Genomic DNA, 25,544 nt, shown 5'->3' with positions numbered 1-25,544 from the left:
ATTACTTTGTTTATTTATCTTGAGAGACGGAATCTCACTCTGTTACTCAGGCTGGAAGGCAGTGACGCAATCTTGGCTCACTGCAACCTCTGCCTCCTGGGTTCAGGCGATTCTTCTGCCTCAGCCTCCTGAGTAGCAGGGATTACAGGCATGCTCCACAACATCAGGCTAATTTTTGTATTTTTAGTAGAGACAGCGTTTCACCATGTCGGCCAGGCTGGTCTCGAACTCCTGACCTCAGGTGATCCACCCGCCTCAGCCTCCTAAAGTGCGGGGATTACAGGCATGAGCCACCGCGCCTGGCTTCAAATTAATTTTTAGTGGAAAAAAGTCATATAAAAGAAATTTATGTTCAGGGTATGTTCATGTGTTTAATACAAATAGCGCAGATTATTTTAGCCAACTAAACCAAAGACGAAGTCACCTGTTTATAGGAGAAGATTAAATGCCTTTTGAATTATCAGAAATATTTATTTTTACTCATAAGACTATCAACTGATTAAGCATTAAGAATTTTTAATTTCAAATTCTTTCAAAATGAGTGAAACCCCACAGGCTATGGCAGATTGCTATTGTTGCTATATTTTCCAACAAGAGTTAAAGTTTGCCACAATTTGTACCCCTTTCCTCCTCAGCAAAAAAAAAAAAAGAGTAAACCCATTCTATTTGGTGATATTTGGTGGTGACCCTGAAGTTCACGCATAAATAACTCAAGAGTCCATATAGCTTCTACGATTTCATAAGTACGCTCTGAACTTATTCTATGCAACAACTCACTTGGACTGGTAAGGAGTGAGGCTGGCAATGGGCACCACTTTGGACTGTGTTCCCCCAGAATTGTGTGACAGGCTGGGACCTGCAGCTTTTCCAAATGTCTTTGAAGCACCATAAGCCTTAGAAACAGTGGAACCTTTAAAAACAAACGCAAACGAAAAGGAGTTATTACTATTCTACTTAGCTTTTTTATAGTAAGCTTTACAGTAACTCTAAATTTTGGAGGAGCCACTAGTGAAATCATATAACATGAGAGGCAAAGCTTTTCCTTTTTAGTATGCAAGAGATATGCAGATCAAATAGAGACTGAGGCTGGAGGCTACAAAAGCAATCTAGAATGAAGGCTGCGCACACAGCAGCTCACTGCTGTGCTTGCTGATGTCAGCCCCGAGGTCTAGGTAATAATGGTAATGAATCCAGACACTGCTGTTTCTGAAGGCCGCCCTCTTAAACACTTCTCTTGCCTCAACGCGCAAGATAACGGGGGAGAAAAAGAAAATCAACTTTTGTAACTGGTAAAACTGACGGCAAGGCACTAGTCACATGAAGAAAGACAGGATGTAAGGGACCTATCACAAATAGATCGCCTCCAAATCCCCACACAACTCCCAGATCTCAATGCGTCTGAAGGACTAGAAAGTCTAGAATGAAGTCCGTAAGAATGAGTTTAGTCGGGTGCAAAGGGCAGGAATCAGTTTTTGGTCAAGACATGTAAGTGGGTGACCACTAAGACCCTTCCGCCTCCTTAATCCAAACCTAAGCAGCTGCCCTGCACTGGGAAAGAACAGGTAATCAGATGAGTTCTTTTATACGCACCATGTATCTGCAAAACTCAACGTCCAAATTCAGAAAATATAATTTAGTTCAGTGATTTCATACCCTCTACATCAAAACATTTCTTCAGAATAGAATTTGGCTAAAAATATCAATACACCATCTATCCAGTATTTATTCACTGGGTTTCCACAGCGTGTGCCACACCCTTCTAGGCAATCATAGTAATTAGTAAAAAATATACATAGGAGTGTTCCTGTGTTAAAATTTTCTATTCTAACTGGGGAGTCAAGAGAGATCAATACACACACAATAGTAATTACCTCAAGATTGTGTAAGGACACACATGTACTTTGTAGAATACACGTGTATACCCATACATAATATATAACTTTATAAAACACATACAAGCATCCATTCATCCAATTTATTTCATGCTGGGTAGCTTCTCCTCAGTACACATCCAGTTCATTTCCTTTCACTACATAGTTTAGGGAACATTAACTGATTTTCATTTTTTTGAGACAAGGTCTTGCTCTGTCCCCCAGGCTGGAGTGCAAGTGGCACGATCTTAGCTCGCTGCAGCCTCAAACTCCTGAGCTCAAACGATCCTCCCACTTGAGCTTCTTGAGTAGCTGGGACTATAGGTGTGCACCACCATGCCCAGCTGATTCTTAAAAAAATTTTTTTAGAGATAGGGTCTCACTATGTTTGCCTGGTGTCAAACTCCTGGGCTCAAGCAATCCTCCTGCCCTGGCCTCCCAAAGTGCTGGGATTACAGGTGTGAGCCACTGTGCCCAGCCCAGATTTTTAAAAATATATTTTAACATAAGGCAAAGATAGACAACCAGAAAAATAATTCTGTGGAGGGAGGGAGAGGAATAATATACTATCTGTATATAAGCCTAAGGAAATGATTATTTACCACTTTAGAGAGTCTATTTCACCACTCTCTTCAAAAGTGTGTGTGTGTGTGTGTGTGTGTGTATTTTTTTTGAGACAGAGTCTCACTTTGTTGTCCAGGCTAGAGGGCACTGGCGCAAACTTGGCTCACCGCAACGTACGCCTCCTGGGTTCAAATGATTCTCATGACTCAGCCTCTCGAGTAGCTGGGACTACAGGTGCACACCACCATGCCCGATTAATTTTTGTATTTTTAGTAGAGATGGGTTTTCACCATGTTGGCCAGGCTAGTCTCGAACTCCTGACCTCAAGTGATCCGTCCACCTTGGCCTCCCAGAGTGCTCGGTTTATAAGCGTGAGCCACCAAGCCTGGCCAACAGCATGTAATTTGAGAGTTGTGCATAAATAGATCCTCTTATAAAAGGAGAGAGAGAGCAAGAGAGAGAACGTGCAAGAGCGAGAGAGGTAAACGGATAGTGCAAGGTAGATTAAAAACAACAAAGAGCAATGGAGAAAGTCCTGAGAGTTTCACAGAAACATTAGTGACGTCTTAACCTTGCTTTTCTCAGAATCTTAGCACTGAAAAATAGAAACTAATAGTTGAGGGGAGGAGAGGAGGTGTATGTGAAGCCGTGACAGAAAAAAGGACCTCTAAAAATAAATCCAACCACATTCTACAAATCCAAATTTTCAACGGATGACTTCCCAGATCAAGAGGTTCCTAAAGTAAAGGCCAGAAAGTAAACAAAATGATTCCATTAATGCCTCTTAGGACCTGCTGCAGAGAAAAGTAAATGAAGAAACCATTTCTCATCCATGAAACTGAGAAGGAGAACCTATGACCAATATAAGCAATACTGTCTTCAAGCAAATGATAAACACCCACGAGGCCCAAAATAGGAAACTCGGAGAGAGATGAGCCAAACTTAGTAAGTGGGTCCTGGATAGTTAAAAGGCAAGAACTTAAAAGGAATGCAAAGTCAGAGGGTGTAAAACCTGAAGATGTGGGAAATGAAGAAACTACTTGGTCAACTACTAACAGAGAAGAATGTATCAATCTGATCTTTTTTAAAAGTCTGGCGGTTAAGTATCTTTGAAAGACTATCTTTGGCTGGACACCCTGGCTCACACCTATAATCCCAGCATTTTGGGAGGCCAAGGACAGAGGACTGCTTGAGGCCAGGAGTTTGAGACCAGCCAGGGCAATATAGTAAGACACCATTTCTACAAAAAAAATTAGCCAGGCATGGTGGCATGTGCCCATAGTACCAGCTACTTGGGAGGTTAAGGCTCCAACGAGCTGTGATGCTTCCACCGCACTCCAGCCCGGGTGACAGAGCAAGACCCTACTTGGAAAAAAAAAAAGATAGTCTTTAATCATTTTTTCAATCACATACTCTAAAATATGAATCAGAATTATTCTTTCCAAGACACAACCCTGTAATGAATGGCATTTGGAAAACTCCCTTTAGTCCCAGATTCAACTTCAAAACATGATTCCGAAGTCTGACACCCGTGGTCAACGCACGCCCCGTGAGGCATCTCACCCGCTCCCGAGGTTCCATTCTGCGGCTGGGGCCTGCTGCTTGCTGCTGGGCTGGCTGCGGGCGCTGGAGGAGCTACTTGCGGCTGCCCGAGTCCTGAAGATCAAAAGGGAAACCCCGTTTTAGTGCAAAGGATTTGGGTTAAGAGAGTTAAACTTGGGTAGAAGGAATGCTCTGGGAAAGTGTAAATTTTTTATTTTGTCAAAGACCCCCACGGGTTAGAATGCGTGCTGAGGCATTCCACGGCACTCGGTGAATTTGCTAGGGGTTCACTTTTTGTTTTCGTTACACAAAAGGTTGGCTCCATCTACCTTTCACCTGCTTAGAATTGATAGCCTTCAGTGTTAATGAGGTTCTCCCCTAAAGCCTTGCCCGTTTCTCCTGCAACAACCTGCAGTAAAGTCACTGGGTTGAATCTGTGACATTACCACTATTTCCATAGCAACAAATCGATGTCATCAACAGAACCGTGTGTTCACGGCAGGATCAATCAGAAGAAAAAGCTGGGTGGTAAGAAAAACCTAAAAGCAGTTCAATTGTCTCTGAAGTGCTCCTGCTTCAAACGAACAGGAGACGTTCAAAAAGGATTCCACCCTCTCCCTCCCAAACAAAGCAACCTTATTTTGCAACTGACAGTTGGTGGAAAAGGCAAGCTGAAAGAGTCTCCGGTACCGTGAAGTGCTGGTGAACTGTCACAGCAGGGAGAGATGACAATGGGGTTCGGAAGCAGGTGTGTCAAAGAAACAGGAAGATTAAAAGGAAAGGGGGAGAAATGAGCGTGTCTCAAGCAGAAAATAAGAAATGCCACCATAAGAGCATGTATTTGCCCTTCACTCTTTACACAAATGTTGATGGAGTTGAAGAATGTTAAAACTGTAAAATATGCCTCATTTTGTGAAATAACAGATTTATGGAATTTGACTTTGCCTTAGTGATTGGCTCTAAAAGGCAGAAGTCAACCTCATCTGGGCAGCTCACCAAGGGTACTTGCAGCACACAAAGGCAACTCAAAAAAATTTCCTAGAGTGCCCTGAGAACAAAAATGGTACCCATAGCTGGGAGGGCTTCCCACCTGCCACCCTGTCTCTGCCTTCTCCAACTGCTGAGTTCACGTTCCTGCTGCGTTTTCCAAGGTCCTAACTCAAACGGGCACATTACACCCTGATTTAATTTACTTCTGCCAATATTACTCTTAACTGGCAGAACTAAATGAGAGGTCGTTGTGCCATTAGAGTAAAATAAATTTAGCATAAAATTAAAAAGGTTAAATAGAACTGTTTAGTTCTTCCTATGGAGAGAAAAATTGAGAGAACTTATTTACATAGAAAAAGAGCCAGACTATTGACAGTGAAATTTTTGTGTTTACATTTTGGCTTTTCCATTATCTCTGAATTTACAAAGTGTCACACAAAATAGCAAAGGAAAACTGCTCATCTATGACAATGCATCTTGTGAAGGAATAGTCTAAAATTCTGCAGTGGACCTTTTTTAAAATCAATAGAAAAAGATGAGTTGCTCAGGAAATAGTATTGGGGCTAAGTGGTTAGAAAGAAATAGAACAAAAGCTGTATCTTTACCTGCTTCATGAATTATATTATTCAAGAGAATAAAGATGTAAACATTCAAAAACAGAAGAGCACCATAAAAATACATAAGCCCCTGCTACACTCCCTCCCACTTCCCCCCTCTCTTCTATCGTCTCCAAAACCTCTAAACTAGAAAATCCCCTCCTGAGATCATGTCTGCTTAAGAACCTTGTTGAAAAGGACATGGTCATCTGATGTTGCTGATCACATAGATTCAATTTGTATAAAAATGTAGCCACATCTTAAGAGGTTCCTACCGTTGACAAATTCCCAGGGTTAGAAAGTAGAAGCGGTTTCACCAGAGAATGGCGGGAGGGGAGGGGAATAGTGTTTAACAGGCACAAGAGTTTCGGTTTGGGATGATGAAAAAGTTCTGAAGATGGATGGTGATGATGGCTTACAACGTTAATGGACTTAATGTCACTGAACTGTATGCTTAAAAATGGTCAAATGTAAATTTCATGTTAGGTAGTATTTTACCACAATTTTTAAAAATGTGACTTACCTTAGTTTATCTATTCTAAGATCCACATTTTTTTCACATTTTAACATGTAAATTAGTGTCTTACCATCACTTCCTTTTAGTAGTACATAATATAATGGTACAGTCTTGTGATCACTGGATTCTGAGATTCGATGAAGCACAGCATATTTAACAATCAAGCCCTGTAATACGTATGAATTATAGCTACCCTTTTTTGAGTGCTTACCCTGCTTCAGGTACTGCATTCAGGAGAATGCAGGTACGTGCATTCCTACAGCGCCTGCTAGCCATAGGATGTAGACACTATTATCATACCCTTTAACAGATGAGAACACTGGGTTAGAGGAACCACGTAACTGGCTCAAATCACACAGCTGGGAAGCAGGACATCATCTCGAACCAAGGCTTTTATGACTAGATTCATGTACTTCATCATCATCTAGTTAATTGCTAACTGTGAACAACCAATTCTGGCAGGCGCAACTCTAGTTATGAGATCTGGTAATTAGGAAAAGCTACTAATCCACTTACTAGAGCAATCCTTAACTCCTGCTCTGGACCAGATGTGCAAATCTGGCACAAGAGACGAGAGACGGCCCGGAGCCAAATGGACGGCAAGAATCCGGTGCATTCTACACAGCAACAACTACCTTCCGGCGAATGCACTGCAACATGGCAGTGGGCCACGAGACCCCAGAAAAATCAGTCTACAGCTAAGTAAAAATCCTTCTAAAAATTAAATTACACCCCAAAGCAGTAATGCAGAGACTTAACTTCTGACACATCTTTTGCTTTGTCTCACCTGCAAATAAAACCATTCCAATAAGACAGGTCAACATCATGGTTCTTAGACTCTTCTGCTCTATGCTAGCTTTACATATCACTGGCTTTGACCTAGGGGGAAAATAGGATTTTTTTTTTTTTTTTTTTTTTTTTTTGAGACGAAGTCTCGCTCTTGTTACCCAGGCTGGAGCGCAACGGCGCGATCTGGGCTCACTGCAACCTCCACCTCCCGGGTTCAAGAGATTCTCCTGCCTCAGCCTCCCGAGTAGCTGGAATTACAGGCGCTGGCCACCACACCCGGCTAATTTTTGTATTTTTAGTAGAGACAGGGTTTCACCATGTTGGCCAGGCTGGTCTCAAACTCCTGACCTCAGGTGATCCGCCCACCTCAATCTCCCAAAGTGCTGGGATTACAGGCATGAGCCACCGCGCCCGGCCGAAATAGGATATTTCAGAGCAGACTCGTAGCCCCTCAAATTACTTGCACTCACACCTATCATTTTTATCATTATAATGGTTAAGTGAGCCACCGCAGAGAAAAATTCGCTAAATAGACAATGGAGAATAAGGGCAACAAAAAATTCAACTTCTACCCGTAAGTACTTTCTTAACAACTACAAACAATATGTAGAAGAGTCAATCCAATAATTACAATTGCCTCTTGGCAGAAAATGGATGAAATCAGGCGGAAAGAAATTTCAACTAGTGTCTTTCAATAATAAGTAACACTAATAACTAAGTATTGTGTAACAAATTTTAGTCAAAGTAAAATATTGTTAGCCACAGTATAAGGGCATGGAACTTATATACGCAGACAAAAATACAGTAGTAAATATGGGAGATTTTAAAATCATCTAATTCAATATAGTACGAAGCACGAATTATGTCTGAAGTTTTATTTCTCACACTTTGAAAATTCTATAAATATCAGACAATTTCTTTTTTCTTTTTTCTTTTCCTGAGATGCGGTCTCGCTGTATTGCCCAAGCTGGAGGGCAGTGGCGTGATCTCAGCTCACTGCAACATCAGCCTCCCAAGTAGCTGGGATTACAGGTACCCACCATCACACCTGGCTAATTTTTGTATTTTTAATAGAGATAGGGTTTCACCATGTATGCCAGGCTGGTCTCGAACTCCTGATCTCAAATGATCCACCCGCCTTGGCTTCCCAAAGTGCTGGGATTACAGGAGTGAGCCACCGTGCCCGGCCAAGACAATTTCAATGCACATTTTGGAATTCCTGCCTATTTGTGGGCTGGACTTAATTGTACTGGTCACCTCACATGGCACAAGTTCTGGATTAGGTGCTGAGAGGATACAAAATGAACTTTAGTTCTTTACCCGCTAGCACAGAGTGTGCTTCCTTTCCCAACAGAGGAGAAAGCACTGCGGTGAAATGCCCTGTGAGGTAGAAGTCACTGTAAGAAAGCTATTTCCGCACTGGCTCACTGATCTGGTTACGATGAAATTTGAGAGTAAGTAATCCTGAACAGCAATCTTCTCATCCCCCTGAGCTTTAACAGACACTGGAGAAAGGAAAGGCCCAGTGGAACTGGGTATTGAAATAAAGGAATATTTTTCCATAGCCCTATGTTTATTTTCTTTTTTTTTCCCCCTTGAGACAGGGTATTGCTCTGATGCCCAGGTTGGAGTACAGTGGCATGATCATAGCTCACTATAGGCCTTGACCTCCTGGCCTCAAGCAATCCCTCCACTCAGCATCCCCAGCAGGTGGAACTACAGTTACACGAGATCACGCCTGGCTTATTTTTTGTATTTTTTTTGTAGCGACTACTTTTGTCTCTACAGCTACCCAGGCTGATCTTTAACTCCTGGGCTCAACTGATCCTCCTGCCTCGACCTCCCAAAGTGCTGGGATTACAGGTGTCAGCCACTGCACCCGGCCCATAGCCCTATATTTCTGACTAAGCAATAAGTATCCTTCAATCCTTTCATCATCTCCGTCTTCTTTTTAATTTTTTTTTGAGACAGGGTCTCGATCTGTCACCCAGGCTGGAGTGTACTGGTGTGGTTACAGATCACTGCAGCCTTGACCTCCTGGGCTCAAGTGATCCTCCCACCTCGGCTTCCCGAGTAGCCAGGACTAGAGGAGTGTGCTATCACGCCTGGCTAATTTCTTTGTTTGTTTTTTGTAGAGACAGGGTCTCACTATGTTGCCCAGGCTGGTCTTGAATTCCTGGCCTCCAGTGATCCTCCTGCCTCAGCCTCCCAAAGTGTTGGGACTCAAGGTATGAGCCACTGAGCCCAGCCCATCTTCACTATAAACACTTTTGCCCCCAAAACAGAAAATGTCCAAAGCAATCATTCAATTAAATACACCACACACAAAAAAAAACACTAGAAATCTGGCCAGAGGTGATAAAGCTGGGCACAATCACCTCTCTCTTGTCCTGACTGCATCCAAAGGTTTCAGGAAAATGCTAAGCATTGCTTTGTCTCAGCTCACCTTCCTAAAAGCTGAGAATGTGATAACCAATTCGCTCATTTTAACAAAACGTTACGACTGCAAAACAAAAGTGATGTGTCAATTTAATAATTTAGCCGAATAATTTACCCGATTCCCTCTCCAATTTAAAGCATCAAATTACAATTTGTGTAAATAAAAATTAGTATCTAGCAGGTTCCATTTCTAGAAAGAGCATAGTGATGGCCTAGCCCCACATCTTCCCACTTCTAAAAACCAATACAGAGCAATAGGAATGAATGCCAACTGCGTACACATACGCGCGCGTGCACACAGACGTATACACATCCCTCATTACAAACGACATCTTCAGTGAAACCAGGGAACAGAGAAAACCCGCACATTCCAAGTTGTGTGAAAATGAAGCCCAAAACACCATAAATCAAGAACCCACACAGTATAAGACAGAAGCAGCATGAATAATTTCAGTGTAAAAACTAAAACGGTGGCCGGGTGCGGTGGCCCCCGCCTGTAATCCCAGCACTTCGGGAGGCCGAGGTGGGCAGATCACCTGAAGTCAGGAGTTCGAGACCAGCCAGGTCAACATGGTAAAACCCCATCTCTACTAAAAATATTAAAAAATTAGCCAGGGGCCGGGCACGGTGGCTCACACCTGTAATCCCAGCACTTTGGGAGGCAGAGGTGGGCAGATCACCTGAAGTCAGGAGTTCGAGACCAGCCTGGCCAACATGGTAAAACCCCATCTCTACTAAAAATATAAAAAAATTAGCCGGGCATGGTGGTGGGCGCCTGTGGTCCCAGCTACTAGGCAAGCTGAGACAGGAGAACTGCTTGAACCCAAGAGGCAGAGCAGAGGTTGCACTGAGCCAAGATTGCGCCATTGCACTCCACCCTGGGTGACAGAGAGACTCCGTCTCAAAAAAAAAAAAAAAAAAAAATCTCTAAGCATATACAAGTATATGGAAATATCTCTAGGCCAAAAAAAAAATTTTTTTTTGTTTTTTGAGATGGAGTCCCACTCTGTCACCCAGGCTGGAGTGCAGCAGCACGACCCTGGCTCACTGCAGCCTCTGCCTCCCAGACTCAAGTGATCCTCTCACCTCAGCCTCCCGGGTGGCTGGGACTGCAGGTGTGCACCACCACGTCTGGCTAATTTTTTATATTTTTGGTAGAGACAGGGTTTCGCCATGTTGCCCAGGCTGGTCTTGAACTCCTGAGCTCAAGCGATCTGCCGGGCTTGGCCTACCAAAGTGTTGGGATTACAGGCGGGGGCCACCGCACCTGGCCAGAAAACTTTAAAAAAACAGGATATAGCTGGGCGCAGTGCTCATGCCTGTAATCGTAGCACTCTGGGAGGCTGAAGTGGGAGAATCGCTTGAGCCCAGGAGTTTGAGACCAGCCTGAACAACATAGTGAGGTCTCATCTCTATTAAAATAATAATAAATAAATAAAAGCAAGATAAAAAGACAAGATAGTGTACACAGTATGCTGCCTTTTGTGTAGGCAAAGTGGAGCACAGAACGAAAATATATATTTGTATTTGGTTACATTCTCATGAAGAAACGTCTCAAGGATAAAAAGAAACCACAAAAACTTTACCTCTAGAGGGCAGCAGTCGGGGCAGGAGTGGCAAGGGTAGGAGTACGATTTCTCTGAACACACAATTCGGTAGCTGTGACTTTAAATCATGTAACTACATTATCTTTTTGAAATCATTTAACCATATTATCTATTCAAGATTAATGTTTATTAAGGAAAACAGATGTCTGATTATCTCAATTATATTTTACATTTATTTAATTATGCAAGTTTTAATGGACAAATATATAAATGTGAAATAGAGATAATTTTAATTATGTATATAACATTCCCGCAATAGACTCACTCACACGATCTATGTACTTAAATACAATTTTCAAGTAGGCAACAACTTTGGTATGAAGGTTAATCTTTGAAGGTCTGGGCACAATGGAAACTGTTCTCACTGGGAAATGACAAATGCTCATTCTCATTTCTTGTAGCAACCCACTGTGTGACCTTGGGGAAGTTACTTCAACTGCCTCATTCACGTTTTTATTTAATGATTAAAAACTGATCAACTGATCTCTACAACAGTTTCCTCTACCTCAACATTCTGCGATTGTGCTGAATTCGCTGCTAAGGTCCAGACCTGAGATTCTCCAACTTTCCTTTCCTTTCCATTATCTCACTTAGGCGAAGGCCAAGACTCAGTTCCAGGTAGGAAAACGAAGACAGGATGCAAGAATTACTTCCCACCTCAGCTTTCCCAGTAGCTGGGAGCGTGTACCACCACTCCCAACTAATTTATTTTATTTTTTTGAGACGAGTCTCACTCTGTCGCCCAGGCTAGAATGCGATGGCACGATCTCAGCTCACTGCAACCTCCACCTCCCGGACTCAAGAGATTCTCCTGTCTCAGCCTCCCAAGTAGCTGGGATTACAGGTGCCCACCACCACACTCGGCTAATTTTTTTTATTTGTAGTAGAGACGGTGTTTCACCACGTTGGCTGGGCTGGTCTTGAACTCCTGACCTCAGGTGACCCCCTAAGGTCCAGCCTAAGAATTACTGGGTTCAGTTCCACTCACCCTTAAGTGAAAACCCTACGAATAGTAAAGTTAGTTACGGACAAATTGAAGAACTATGTTGTTAAGGTTATTTTTATTTATTTATTTTTGAGACGGAGTTTCACTCTTGTTGCCCAGGCTGGAGTACAATGGTGCAATCTCAGCTCACTGCAACCTCCGATTCCCAGATTCAAGCGATTCTCCTCCCTCAGCCTCCCTAGTAGCTGGGACTACAGGCGCGTGCCACCATGCCCGGCTAATTTTTTGTATTTTTAGTAGAGACGAGGTTTCACCATGTTGGCCAGGCTGGTCTCAAACTCCTGACCTCAGGTGATTCGCCCACCTCAGCCTCCCAAAGTGCTGGGATTACAGGCGTGGGCCACTGGTGCCCCGCATATATTGGTAAATTTAAATTAAGACAGTGAATTAGTGTACTTCAGTGGGAACCAGCTAAGCACCTTTGTCTGCTGGGAGCAGCAGAGACAGTTTAATTTTTAAGAAACAGCTCCTTCCCTGAGTTCAAACGTAGCTTCCTACTGAGAAATCATTTGGGAAAGAGGAGATACACAGTGGAAGATTTCAAATAAGCCACATGAACATCTTCCAGCTTGTTGATGCTGACCAGCTTAAGGTCGATTTTATATTTTCAATGTCACAGTTATAATTAGTTAATATATGTACTTAATTAGTTATATAAGTTATTAAATTATTCAATACACTCTGAACATTTCTTTTCTATAAATTATATCACAAATTTTTTTCCAAATATTCATGATTGACCATCATCTCTTAGTGACTTCAGATTTAGTTCAAAAATTGGCTGATTAGTAAAACAATAAAATTATGTTGTTCTGATTACTAAAAATATCAATCTAAAAACATAACAACCATTTGAAAATTGCCTTCTACAAGTACGTTTGGAAAACTTTAAATTTTTAACAAAGCAAGATATGTTTCATAGAAAAACTTAAATCTGACTGGCCATTTAAATTTTGATGTCGGCCCCGTGCAGGGGCTCACGTTCGTAATCCCAGCACATTGGGAGACCGGATTACCTGAGCTCAGGAGCTCAAGACCAGCCTGGACAACATGGCAAAACTCTGTCTCTACAAAAAAAATATAAAAAATAGTTGGGGCCAGGCACGGTGGCTCACACCTGTAATCCCAACACTTTGGGAGGCCAAGGTGGGTGGATCACCTGAGGTCAGGAGTTCGAGACCAGCCTGGCCAACATGGTGAAACGCCGTCTCTACTAAAAATAAAAAAAATTAGCCGAGTGTGGAGGCGGGTACCTGTAATCCCAGCTACTCGGGAGGCTGAGGCAGGAGAATCGCTTGAGCCTGGGAGGGGGAGGTTGCAGTGAGCCAAGATCGTGCCATTGCACTCCTGGGTGACAGAGTGAGACTCGTCTCAAAAAAATAAAATAAAATAAAATAAAATAAAGTAAAATAAAAATAAATTAGTTGAGCGTGGTGGTTCACGCTCCCAGCTACTGGGAAAGCTGAGGTGGGAAGATCACTCGAGCCTGGGAGGTTGAGGCTACAGTAAGCCCTGTTTGAGCCACTGCACTCCAGCCTGGATGACAAAGCAAGAACCTGTCTCCAAATAAGTAAATAAATAAATCTTGGCCAGGTGCGGTGGCTCACACCTGTAATCCCAACACTTTGGGAGGCTGAGGCAGGCGGATCACCTGAGGTCAGCAGTTTGAGACTAGCCTGGCCAACATGGTGAAACTTCGTCTCTACTAAAAATACAAAAACTAGCTGGGCGTGGTGGCGGGCACTTGTAATCCCAGCTACTTGGGAGCCTGAGGCAGGAGAATCACTTGAACCCGGGCGGCGGAGGTTGCAGTGAGCGGAGATCGTTCCAGTGCACTTCAGCCTGGGCAACAGAGCAAAACTTCATCTCAAAAAAAAAAAAAGGCCGGGCACAGTGACTCACGCCTATAATCTTAGCACTTTAGGAGGCCAAAGTGGGCGGATCACTTGAGGTCAGGGGATTGAGGCCAACCTGGCCAACATGGTGAAACCCCATCTCTACTAAAAATACAAAAATTAGCTGGGCATGGTGGTGTGTGCCTGTAATCCCAGCTACTGGTGAGGCTGAGGCACAAGGATAGCTTGAACCGGGAGGTGGAGGTTGCAGTGAGCCAAGATCATGCCACTGCACTCCAGCCTAGGTAACAAAGTGAGACTCCATCTCAAATAAATAAATAAATAAATAAATAAATAAATAAATAAATATTGATCTAATCGATATTAACATCTACTTCTTCCATGTGGACAGCAGGGACAAGAGAGGTATAAGAGAGCTACATTCTAAGCTGGGCGCCGTGGCTCACACCTGTAATCCTGGCACTTTGGGAGGCTGAGGTGGGTGGATTGCTTGAGCCCAGGAGTTCAAGACCAGCCTGGACAACACAGACTCCGTCGCTAAAAAAAAAAAAAAAATACGGTCAGGCGCGGTGGCTCACGCCTGTAATCCCAGCACTTTGGGAGGCCGAGGCGGGCGGATCACGAGGTCAGGAGATCGAGACCTTCCTGGCTAACACAGTGAAACCCCGTCTCTACTGAAAATACAAAAAAAATCAGCCGGGCGTGGTGGTGGGTGCCTGTAGTGCCAGCTACTCAGGCAGGAGAATGGCGTGAACCCGGGAGGCGGAGCTTGCAGTCAACCGAGACCGCGCCACTACACTCCAGCCTGGGCGACACAGTGAGACTCTGTCTCAAAAAATAAAAAAATAAAAACAAAAATTAGCAGGGTGCGGTGGTGCACGCCTGTAATCCCAGCTACTGAGGAGGCTGAGGCAAGGAGGATTGCTTGAGTCCAGGAGGCAGAGGTTGCAGTGAGCCAAGATCACGCCACTGGACTCCAGCCTGGGCAGCAATGTCAGACTCTTAAAAAAGAAAAAAAAAAAGAGAGAGCACCACATTCTAATCTCCCACAGTGTGAAGTTAATAAACAAATGTTTCAACTGAAAAAATTAACGAAGAGCAGCACAAATGTGTTATTTAGAAATATGGAGACAAACAGAGAAGAAACAGCTGTGAGATCTGAAACAGACTGTCTCTAGACAGGAGTTAGAGGCCAAAGAAAAGTGAGGCAGGAGAATGCTGTTTTGTTTTTAAGGACACACCTCACAAAAATATTCAACTTTTAAAACTACGTACCGGACAAACGGAGCAACAGAGACCAGGTTCACCCTAACACCTAAAATAACCCCCTCCCCTCACCAGAAAGGGAGAAAATATCTGAGACACATGGTTTTCAAGACACTAGACACTAAGCAATGAAGGGCAGCGACTGCTGTGCAAAGGAAAGTGAGTGAGTGAGTCTGCACCAGCTCAGTGCCTCTAGGGCTTAGGGGGCCTGCCAGAACCCGAGGTGCAGAGATGGGGGCCGAGAGTCTGGGGAGATCGCCGTCTAGCTGGCCGGACGGAGTAGCAGAGAAGAGACGGCTGTACGCAGAGAACTCCAGAGATGGGTGGCAGGTTTCCTGGGTAGTCAGCAGAGTCCTGGTTGGCCCGTGTGTGTGTGGACACTATCTGAGGCCAGGGTGAGAATCATCTGAGAAGGCCAGAGGGAACCATGCCTGTGTTTATAGCAAGCTTGAAATAGTACCTGTTTCTACCAGTCAGATGGGAAAAATTCACATTCATGGGGCACGAGGTAGAACAGTCTGTCAGGTCTCGATTCAGTATTGGGAATAACTACACCTAGACTAAATGCAGCTCTCTGATCCTCTAATAAATCTTAAAAGCAACACACCAAAAGATCAAACTGTCTCCAAGTTAACTGTATCCCTGAAAAAAGCTCAAGAATAATTAAAGGATTACAAAAGTTTCTAGCACCCAACAAGGTACGAATCCCAATGTCTGGCATTCAGTCCGAGGGCCAGGCATGAAAAGAAGCAGGAAAATATGATCCATAATCGCAGAGGCTGGGATCAACTGACAGAAACAAACCCGGACCTAACACAGACATCAGAATCCACAGACAAGGACCTTACAACAAATACTGTCATTGTGCTCTGTGTGTCCCAAAAATTAAGTAGAGATGTAGACGAGATTTTTGAAGACCCAAAATCAAGCTTCTAGGGATAAAAACTATACTATCTGAGAAGAAAAATACACTCAATGGGATTAACAGCAGATTAGGCATTGCCTGAGAAACCATTAGTGAACTTGAACGGCTAGCAATAGAAAGTATACACAATGGCCAGGCTTGGTAGCTTATGCCTGTAATTTAGCCTTTTGAGAGGCTAAGGCGGGAGGATTGAGGTCAAGAGTTTGAGACCAGCCTGGGCAACAAAGTGAGACCCCGTCCCTACAAATAAAAAGAAAAGTAATGAGCCGGGCGTGGTGGCACTGCCGTCCCAGTCCCAGTCCAGGCAGTCCACAGGCAGGCCCGGTACTCCACCTCCCAGACTACAGGTGTAGCCTGCAGTCCCAGCTACTTGGGAAGCTGAGGCAGGAGGATTGCTGGAAGCCAGGAATTCAAAACCAGTGTGGGCAACATGGCAGGACTCCATGTTCACAAAAAATAAAATTAGGCCAGGTGCGGTGGCTCACGCCTGTAATCCCAGCACTTCGGGAGGCCGAGGCGGGCGGATCATGACATCAAGAGATGGAGACCATCCTGGGCAACATGGTGAAACCCCGTCTCTACTAAAAGTACAAAAATTAGCTGGGCGTGGTGGTGCGTGCCTGTAGCCCCAGCTACTCGGGAGGCTGAGGCGGGAGAATCGCTTGAACCTGGGAGGCGGAGGTTGCAGTGAGCCGAGATAGCGCCTCTGCACTCCAGCCTGGCAACAGAGTGAGACTTCGTCTCAAATATAAATAAATAAATAAAAAACAAAATAAAATTAGCTGGGCATGGTGGCACATGCCTGTCGTCCCAGCTACTCAGGAGGCGGAGGCGGGAGGATTGCTTGAGCCCAGGGCGTTGAGACTACACTGAGCTGTGAATGTATCACTGTACTCCAGCCTGGGCAACAGAGCAAGATGTTATCTCTAGGAGAGAAAAAAAAAAAAAAAAAAGAATGCCAAAGTGGCTATGCTAATATCAGAGCAGACTTCAAAGCATAGAATTTCACCAGGGATAAAATCATTTCATAATAGTAAGAGTCAATTCATCAAGTGGACACAAGAATTCTAAATTATATAGATATTTAATAATACAGCTTCAAAATACATGAAGCAAAAACTAATAGAACTGCAGAGAGATAGAGAAACTTACAATTATTACAGTTAGAGATTTCAATATCCCTCTCAGTAACTGACAGAACAAGTAAACCGAAAAACAGTAAGGATATAGAAAAACTGAATAACACAATTTACCGACTCGACTTTAATTGACATTTGTAAGACTCTGCCCAACAACAGAATACACATTCTTTTCAAGTACACACAGAATTTACCAAAAAAGACCATAATCTGGACATAAAATAAGACTCAAGGCCGGGCATGGTGGGTCACTCCTGTAATCCCAGCACTTTGGGAGGCCAAGGCGAGCGGATCATCTGAGGTCAGGAGTTCGAGACCAGCCCGGCTAATATGGCAAAACCCTGTCTTTACTAAAAATACAAAAATTAGCCAGGTGTGGTGGCGGGCACCTGTAGTCCTAGCCACTTGGGAGGCTGAGACAGAAGAATCGCTTGAACCTGGGAGGTGGAGATTGCAGTGAGCCAAGATCATGCCACTGCTCTCCAGCCTGGGTGAAAGAGTGAGTCTCTGTCTCAAAAAAAAAAAAAACATAAATAAAATAAAACAAAATAAGACTCAATACATTTAACAGGATTCAAGTCATACAAAGTATGTTATTTGATCATAGTAGAATTAAATTAGATATCAAGAACAAGATCTCTAGAAAATACCCACATTTGGCTGGCACGATGGCTCATGTCTGTAATTCCAGGACTTTGGGAGGCCGAGGCAGGCAGATCACTTGAGGGCAGGAGTTCGAGACCAGTCTGGCCAAAACATGGCAAAACCGCGTCTCTACTAAAAATATAAAAAATTAGCCAGGCGTGGTGGCGCACACCAGTAGTCCCAGCTACTCAGGAGGCTGATGTGGGAGGATCGCTCGAACCCGGGAGGCGGAGGCTGCCGTGAGCCAAGATTGTGCCACTGCACTCCAGCCTGGGTGACAGAGCAAGACTCTGTCTCAAAAAAAAAAAAAAAAAAAAAAAAAAAAAGAAAAAGAAAAAAAGAGAAAATCCCCACATTTAAAAACTAAACACACTTCTAAATAACAGAATGTTAAAGATGAAACTGAAAGGTAAATAAGAAAGTATTATGAATTGAATATGAATGAGAATATAACATATCCAAATTTGCTGGATACTATTAAAGCAGTAGCTAAGGGCAAATTTATAATGCTACATGCCTATGTTAGAAAAAAATATCTCAAGTCAATGAATTCGGCTTCTACCTTAAGAAACGAGAAAAAAAATACAAAACCCAAACTAGAAGAAAATATTAAAGATCAAAAGCATAAATCAATAGAATACAAAACATAAGAGAAAATCAATAAAACCAAAAGTTGCTCCTTTGAGATCAATAAAATTGATGAAACTCTCAAATTCTACAGACACTCAAAGGATAACAAGGAAACATATATGTATGTTATATAACATGTATATGCTATAATTCCAGCACTTTGGGAGGCTGAGGCAGGCAGATCACTTGAAGGCAGGAGTTCGAGACCAGCCTGGCCAACACGGCAAAATCCTGTCTCTACTAAAAATATAAAAAATTAAATAAAAAAAGTAAATTTAAAAAACAAAAATTAAATAAAAATAAAAATTAAATTAATTAAATAAATAAAAACTATATATAGTTTTGTTTTGTTTTGTTTTTTGAGACAGAGTCTCATTCTATCGGCCCAGCTGGAGTGCACTGGCATGATCTTGGCTCACTGCAACCTTTGCCTCCCGGGTTCAAGTGATTCTCCTGCCTCAGCCTCATGAGTAGCTGGGACTGCAGGTGCATGCCACTATGCCTAGATAATCTTTGTATTTTTTCAGTAGAGACGGGGTTTCACCATATTGGCCAGGCTGGTCTCCAACTCCTGACCTCGTGATCTGCCCGCCTCAGCCTCCCAAAGCGTTGGGATTACGGGCGTGAGCCACAGCACCTGGCATTTTTTTTTTTTTTTTAATGGGGTCTCGCTCTGTCACCCAGGCTGGAGTGCACTGGTGCCATCTCGGCTTACTGCAACCTCCAGCTCCCGGGCTCAGGTAGCTGGGACCACACGTGCAGGAGTGCCACCACATCCAGCTAATTTTTTGTATTTTTGGTAGAGACTGGGTTTCATCATGTTGCGCAGGCTGGTCTTGAACTCCTGAGCGCAAGTAATCGGCTTGCCTCGTTCTCCCAAGATGTTGGGATTACAAGTGTGAGCCACCACACCCGGCTCGAAATATATTTTTTAAATCTATCTGATAATTTCTAATAATTGGGGTGTTTAGAATATTTATATTTCTATAGACTAATAAACTCAAGAACTTAAATGAAATTAAATTCCTTGAAGCACATAATCTACCAAAGTCTACTCAAGAAGGTTGCCTGAATAACCCTGTATCTCTCTATTAAAGAAACTGAACTTACAGTTTAAGACTTTTCCGTAAAAAAAAAAAATATATATCAGGCCCAGATGGCTTCACTGGTGAATTCAACTGAACATCTAAGGAAGAAGTAATACCAAGTCTACACAAACTGCTGCAGAAAATTTAAGACGGAACACTTCCCAACTTATTCCATAAGGTCAGGGTTACTCACATAGCGAAATCAGAGATGTAACAAGAAAAGAAAACTAAAGAAAAATATCTCTCGTGAATACCGATACAAAAATTCTAAACAAAGTAAATCAAATCAAATGGATGTAGCAAATCAAATCTAACAATATGTAAAAAGAATAATACATCATGACGTAGACTTATCCCAGAGATCCCAGACTGGTTTAGCACTCAAAAACCAATCAACGTGGCTGAGCGCAATGTAATCCCAGCACTTTGGGAGGCCCAGGTGGGTGGACCACTTGAGGTCAGGAGTTTGAGACCAGCCCGGCCAACATGGCAAAACCCCGTCTCTACTAAACACACACACAAACATACACACACACAAATTTTTAGCCAGGTGTGGTGTCATACACCTGTAATCCCAGCTACTCTGAGGCTGAGGCACAAGAATCACTTGAATCTGGGAGGCGGAAGTTGCAGTGAGCCGAGAAGGCACCACTGCACTCCAGCCTGGGTGATGCAATGAGACTGTCTCAAAAAGAAAAAAAAAAAAAAAAATCAATCCATGTAACTCACCACATTAACTAACAAAGAAAACCACATGATCATCAGATCATCAGCAAGCACAGAAAAAGCATTTGACAAAACTCACCATCCATTTCTGATGAAAGCCCTCAGCAACTAGGAACAGAAATAAACTTCTTTATTTCTGATAAAAAGACTCTAAGAAAACCCTACAGTTAACATGACATTTAATGGTGAAAGTCTGAATGCTTTCTCCCTGAGATCAGGAACAAGACAAAGATAACGGGCAAGGCTGAAGATGTTTTCTAATGTATTAGCCATTTGTTTTCCTTCTATAGTGAACCATCTATTTTTCTCCAATGCCTGCTTTGCTAATGAAGTACTTTATTCCTTAATATGTAAAAAATTCAATAAACAGTAAAGATAGTAACCCTTTGTCAATCCTATGAGTTGCAAATATGTTATCCTAGTTTAAGTTTACACACTTAATTTTTTGCAGTGGGGAATAGCGAACACTTGCTGTGTCCCCAGGCTGGAGGGCAGTGGTGCCATCACAGCTCACTGCAGCCTCAACCTCCCAGGCTCAAGTAATCCCCCCACCTCATCCTCCCAAGTAGCTGAGACTACAGGTGTGAGCCACCACACCTGGCTAAGTTTTTAAAAAATTATTGCAGAGATGGGGTCTTCCTGTGTTGCCCAGGCTGGTCTCGTCCTACTGGACTCAAAGCAGTTCTTCCACCTCAGCCTCCTGAAGTGCAGGGATTACAGGTGTGAGGCACCGTGCCTGGTTTCCTATTTTTAATATGAATTTTAAAATTTCAATGTAATCAAATATTCATTGTGAATTATTCCAATCTATTTGTGCAGCCTCTTCCTCTTGATTTTTGATGGTTTCATTTTCTAACTTGAAAAAATACATCTCAAATTTATTTTGGTGTCAAGTGAGGCTTTTATTTTTTGACTTGGTGTAACGGCAAACAATGCTTTCCTTTAATGGGGCCAGTGATTTGAAGATGCTTTTTGCCTTTCTCTAGAATTGTCTAAAGTAATGATTTTTTTTTTCAGCTTCTTTTAGGATGCAAAGAAAAAATGGACTTTTATTTCATTGTGCTTTTCTATACATTTTCATGAGAAAATTAAATCATTAGTCATTTCACCATCAAGAGATAATCACAGTAAAACAAGGTTATATATTCAACTTGTTTCAACAAATACTTACTAAACGCCAGCCTCAAGTTAGGCACTAGAACAAGCATGATCTCTACCTTCACACAGTTTACTCGTGGCTTGTCAGTAAATAGAGATAATTCTAAAAGCCACCAGTGCGGTGAGTGTTATCACAGGAGTACAGACTGCATGCTTCACGCTTTCAAAAAACAAAAGTGTACATAAGATAAATCTTAGGAAAACACGTTTCTCATTAATATTACAGATATCCTATAGTATCCTATATCACTGTGATATCCTAGATTTTTTTTTAGTCTAGTATAACTGAATCTTTGTCCATTACTTTCTTACTTTTTTTGAGACAGAGTCTCGCTCTGTTGCCCAGGCTAGAGTGCAGTGGCACGATCTCGGCTCACTGAAACCTCCATCTCCTGGGTTCAAGCGATTTCCCTGCCTCAGCCTCCTGAGTAGCTGGGATTACAGGCACAGGCCTCTATGCCTAGCTACTTTTTGTATTTTTAGTAGAGATGGGGTTTTGCCATGCTGGCCAGACTGGTCTCGAACTCCTGACGTCAAGTTATCTACCCGCTTTGGCCTCCCAAAGTGCTGGGATTACAGGTGTGAGCCACCACGCACCCAGCCCATTTGTCCATTGCTTTCTAATTGTGCCCTTTCTTCATACATCATTTCTTTAGAATTGAAAAAGCCTGACAGAATAGCCTGGTTCCTAGACCTCAGAATCACTATCATTTTATTAACACTAACAAGTCAAACTGAATCCAAAAGGTAGAACTCCAAATATATAAAGAGGTATTCAGTTGAGTGCTACAACCTACGCCAAAGCATTTTACCTTCATTATAGGGCACTGGATTGCCAATCTTCACTCCAACTACTTCAGCTGACTTCAAAACTTCCAATTCCATCAAGATAACTACTCTCCTGCAAAAGCAGACAAACAGAAACAGGTTAGAAAAACAAACTCCGTTTAAATGATAAGCTACTCAAAATGCTTTCCCCAATGATCATTGTGATGAACTATTTTCCGTTTGTCATCTGTTTACATAAATATTTCTCTTCATCTTTCGCCACATCATTATCAAGTGATTGCAGGGTTTTCAGTTCCCAACTAGTTCCTTAATTAAAATGCAGTGTTCTCGCTACGCACTGTATCTTCAAGGAGCAACCGACACGGTAAGAATTTAGATTACTAAACACAAGAATATATGGCATAAAAAGAGATGACCTGTTTTCAGAAACACATACTTATCTCAACAATGACTTTTTCCCAGTGAAAACCAATTATGACAATAGATATTTTTAAAAATGTAATTATGACCCATTTTTAAGAACTTACAGTTCTTTTGCTTTTTAACTCTGATTAAAACCTTGTGATAACTTCCCAATGACCTTAGGCCACAAAGAAAAACTCCGGCCACGGCTTGCCTGGCCTGGCCTTGCTAACCCCCCTCCCGCGCTGCTGCCCTGCTCTCTGCCCTCTGGCCTCTGCCCTCTGGCCTTCCTGTTTTCTTTCAGTTCCGCCACATGCGACAGTCCCTCTTGCCACAAGGCCTTTGTCCCTGCTGCTCTGAGATTGCGGTGTTGTGTTCCTTCTCATTTTGCCTCATCTAATACTCATTTTTTAGCTCATCTCAAACATCACTTCAAGAGACACTTCCTTAATCTCTAGTTGAGATCAAGTTGCTTTGTTCTAGTCTTTCCTACAGCCTTGATTTCTTTCCTTCAGAACACTCTGCTCCATCTTAATTATATGTTCATTAGTGATTATCTTATTATTCTCTATCTCTCCTACTAGACTGTACTGTCAATAAAGACAGGTATCCCTCAGTGCTTAATGAAGCAAATGGCCCACAGTTGTTGCTCAATAATACTTGATGAGCATATCACAATGTCTGCATTTTAAAAAGAACTGAAACACGAAGAAGGAATTTAATGGGAACACGACTGGAGGCAGGGAGACCAAGAGAAGAGATAAAATGACAGAAGCCTGAATGAGGTTAGTGGCAGGGGAGCTGAAGAAACGGGCCTAGAGCAATATTTAAGCAATAATCTACCCAATTTCATAACATTTTACACTTTAAATGGTCTGACTGCTGTTTTTGGATTTTTACTTACAATCAATCGTTTGTTTTAAATGGTCTGACTGCTATAATTTGGATTTTTACATACAATCAATCGGTGTGTGCTACCCTTATCAGGTTTCACATCAGATAAGCCTGAAATTATCTGTTCCTGAAAATGGTATCTAGATTCCCTGTAATAACTATCTGATAGATACTTAGTGGCAGATATTTAACTACTTTCCAAAATTATACAAATCAGAACATATAAAAATAGAAGGCTTATGAATCATTCAGTACGACTCTAATACTAAAACCTAAGACAAAACACACACACAAAACCAAAACTAATTTCATCCTGCAATATCCCATAAATCCTAAATATCAGCAAGACGAACCTAGCAGCATATTAAAAGAATACACTAATATCCACTTACAGAGAATACAGATGACAAGGACACATTAAGTGACTTTACAGGGATGCGATCAGCCAAATCCAGACTGGGGGAAACTGCGCAAGGTGAAGGATAAATGACCTGGTTTCTTCAGCAAATAAACAGTAAAGGAGAAAAAAGGCAGACGCGGAGCCTACAGATTCAGAGAGACTTAACAGACCATCAATCTACTGTCACAAGAACCTTATTTTGGATTCTGATTCATATAGATTGTGTGGACACACATACGCACACGCACATACACACGCACACACACGACAAGTTGGAAATACAACACTGACAGGGTATTTGTTATTTTAGGTGTGAAATGGGATAGCGTCTTTTTAAGTTTTTATCTTTCAAAAATACATACTAAAATATTTATGGATGAAATAATATGATGTCTGAGATTTACTTCAAAATTACAGAGGAGGGTGGACGTTGAAAGGATGGAGATAGAGCAAAACTGGACAACAGATGACAATTTGGAGCTGAATGATGGGCTAAATGGGGACTCATCAGACTACTGTGTATTCTGTCTACGTTTGTAGATGTTTAAAGTTTTCCAGAAAAAAGATTTTAAAAAATAAAAGAGAAAGAAAAATAGCAAGCTAAGAGAATTCTTCTTCTAATTTTTTTTTTTTGAGAGAGTCTCACTCTGTCACTCAGGCTGGAGCGCAGTGGCACAGTCTCAGCTCACTGCAACCTCCGCCTCCCAGGTTCAAGCAATTTTCCTGCCTCGGCCTCTTGAGTAGCTGGGATTACAGGCGCCCGCCAGCACACCTGGCTAATTTTTGTATTTTTAGTAGAGACAGGGTTTCACCATGTTGGCCAGGCTGGTCTCGAACTCCCGACCTCAGGTGATCCACCTGCCTCAGCCTCCCGAAGTGCTGGGATTACAGGCATGAGCCACCAGCCCTGCCTAGGATTTTTTTTTTTTTTAAGGCAGGATTTATTGAAAGAATGAAACAAGAGTTGAATTATTAGGCAATCTTTTTTTTTTTTGAGACGGAGTCTTGCTCTGTCACCCAGGCTAGAGTACAGTGGGGCGATCTCAACTCACTGCAACCTCCACCTCCTGGTTTCAAGTGATTCTCCTGACTCAGCCTCCCGAGTAGCTGGGACTATTAGGCGTGTGCCACCATGCCTGGCTAATTTTTGTATTTTCAGTAGAGACGGTGTTTCACCATGTTGGCCAGCCAGGCTGGTCTTGAACTCCTCACCTCAGGTGATCCACCTGCCTTGGCCTCCCAAGGTGCTGGGATTACAGGCGTGAGCCACCAGCCTACCCTAGGATTATTTTTTTAAGGCAGGATTTATCACAAGAATGAAACAAGAGTTGAATATTAGGCAATCTTTTTTTTTTTTGAGACGGAGTCTTGCCCTGTTACCCAGGCTAGAGTGCAGTGGGGCGATCTCAACTCACTGCAACCTCCATGTCCCAGGTTCAAGTGATTCTCCTGCCTCAGCCTCCCGAGTAGCTGGGACTATAGGCATCCGCCCCCACGCCTAGCTAATTTTTGTATTTTCAGTACAGACGGGGTTTCACCACGCTGGCCAGGCTGGTCTCGAACTCCTGACCTCAAGTGATCCACCCACCTCGGCCTCCCAAAGTGTTGAGATTACAGGCATGAGCCACCACGTCCAGCCTAGATAATCTATTAAAATAGTTCATTATGTTAATGGATTAAAAACAAATATGATCATTATCAAGAT

General features: G+C 42.6%; 1 protein-coding gene across 3 annotated transcripts in view; it reads right to left on the bottom strand.

Moving 5' to 3' along the window:
• The window catches only part of RPA1 (replication protein A1), a 68,178-nt gene that overhangs the window by 21,716 nt on the left and 20,918 nt on the right, over nucleotides 1–25,544 (bottom strand). For all 3 annotated transcript variants that reach the window (NM_001132818.1, XM_063717886.1, XM_054535202.2), the window contains 3 exon segments: nucleotides 778–910; nucleotides 3,999–4,091; nucleotides 22,167–22,255. In NM_001132818.1, the coding sequence (NP_001126290.1) occupies nucleotides 778–910; nucleotides 3,999–4,091; nucleotides 22,167–22,255 (315 nt within the window).

This window comes from Pongo abelii, chromosome 19 (genome assembly GCF_028885655.2).
Source record: "Pongo abelii isolate AG06213 chromosome 19, NHGRI_mPonAbe1-v2.0_pri, whole genome shotgun sequence".
Taxonomy (NCBI): Eukaryota; Metazoa; Chordata; class Mammalia; order Primates; family Hominidae; genus Pongo; species Pongo abelii.
Note: the sequence above shows the minus strand (reverse complement) of the source record. Positions and strands in the feature narration are given on the sequence as shown.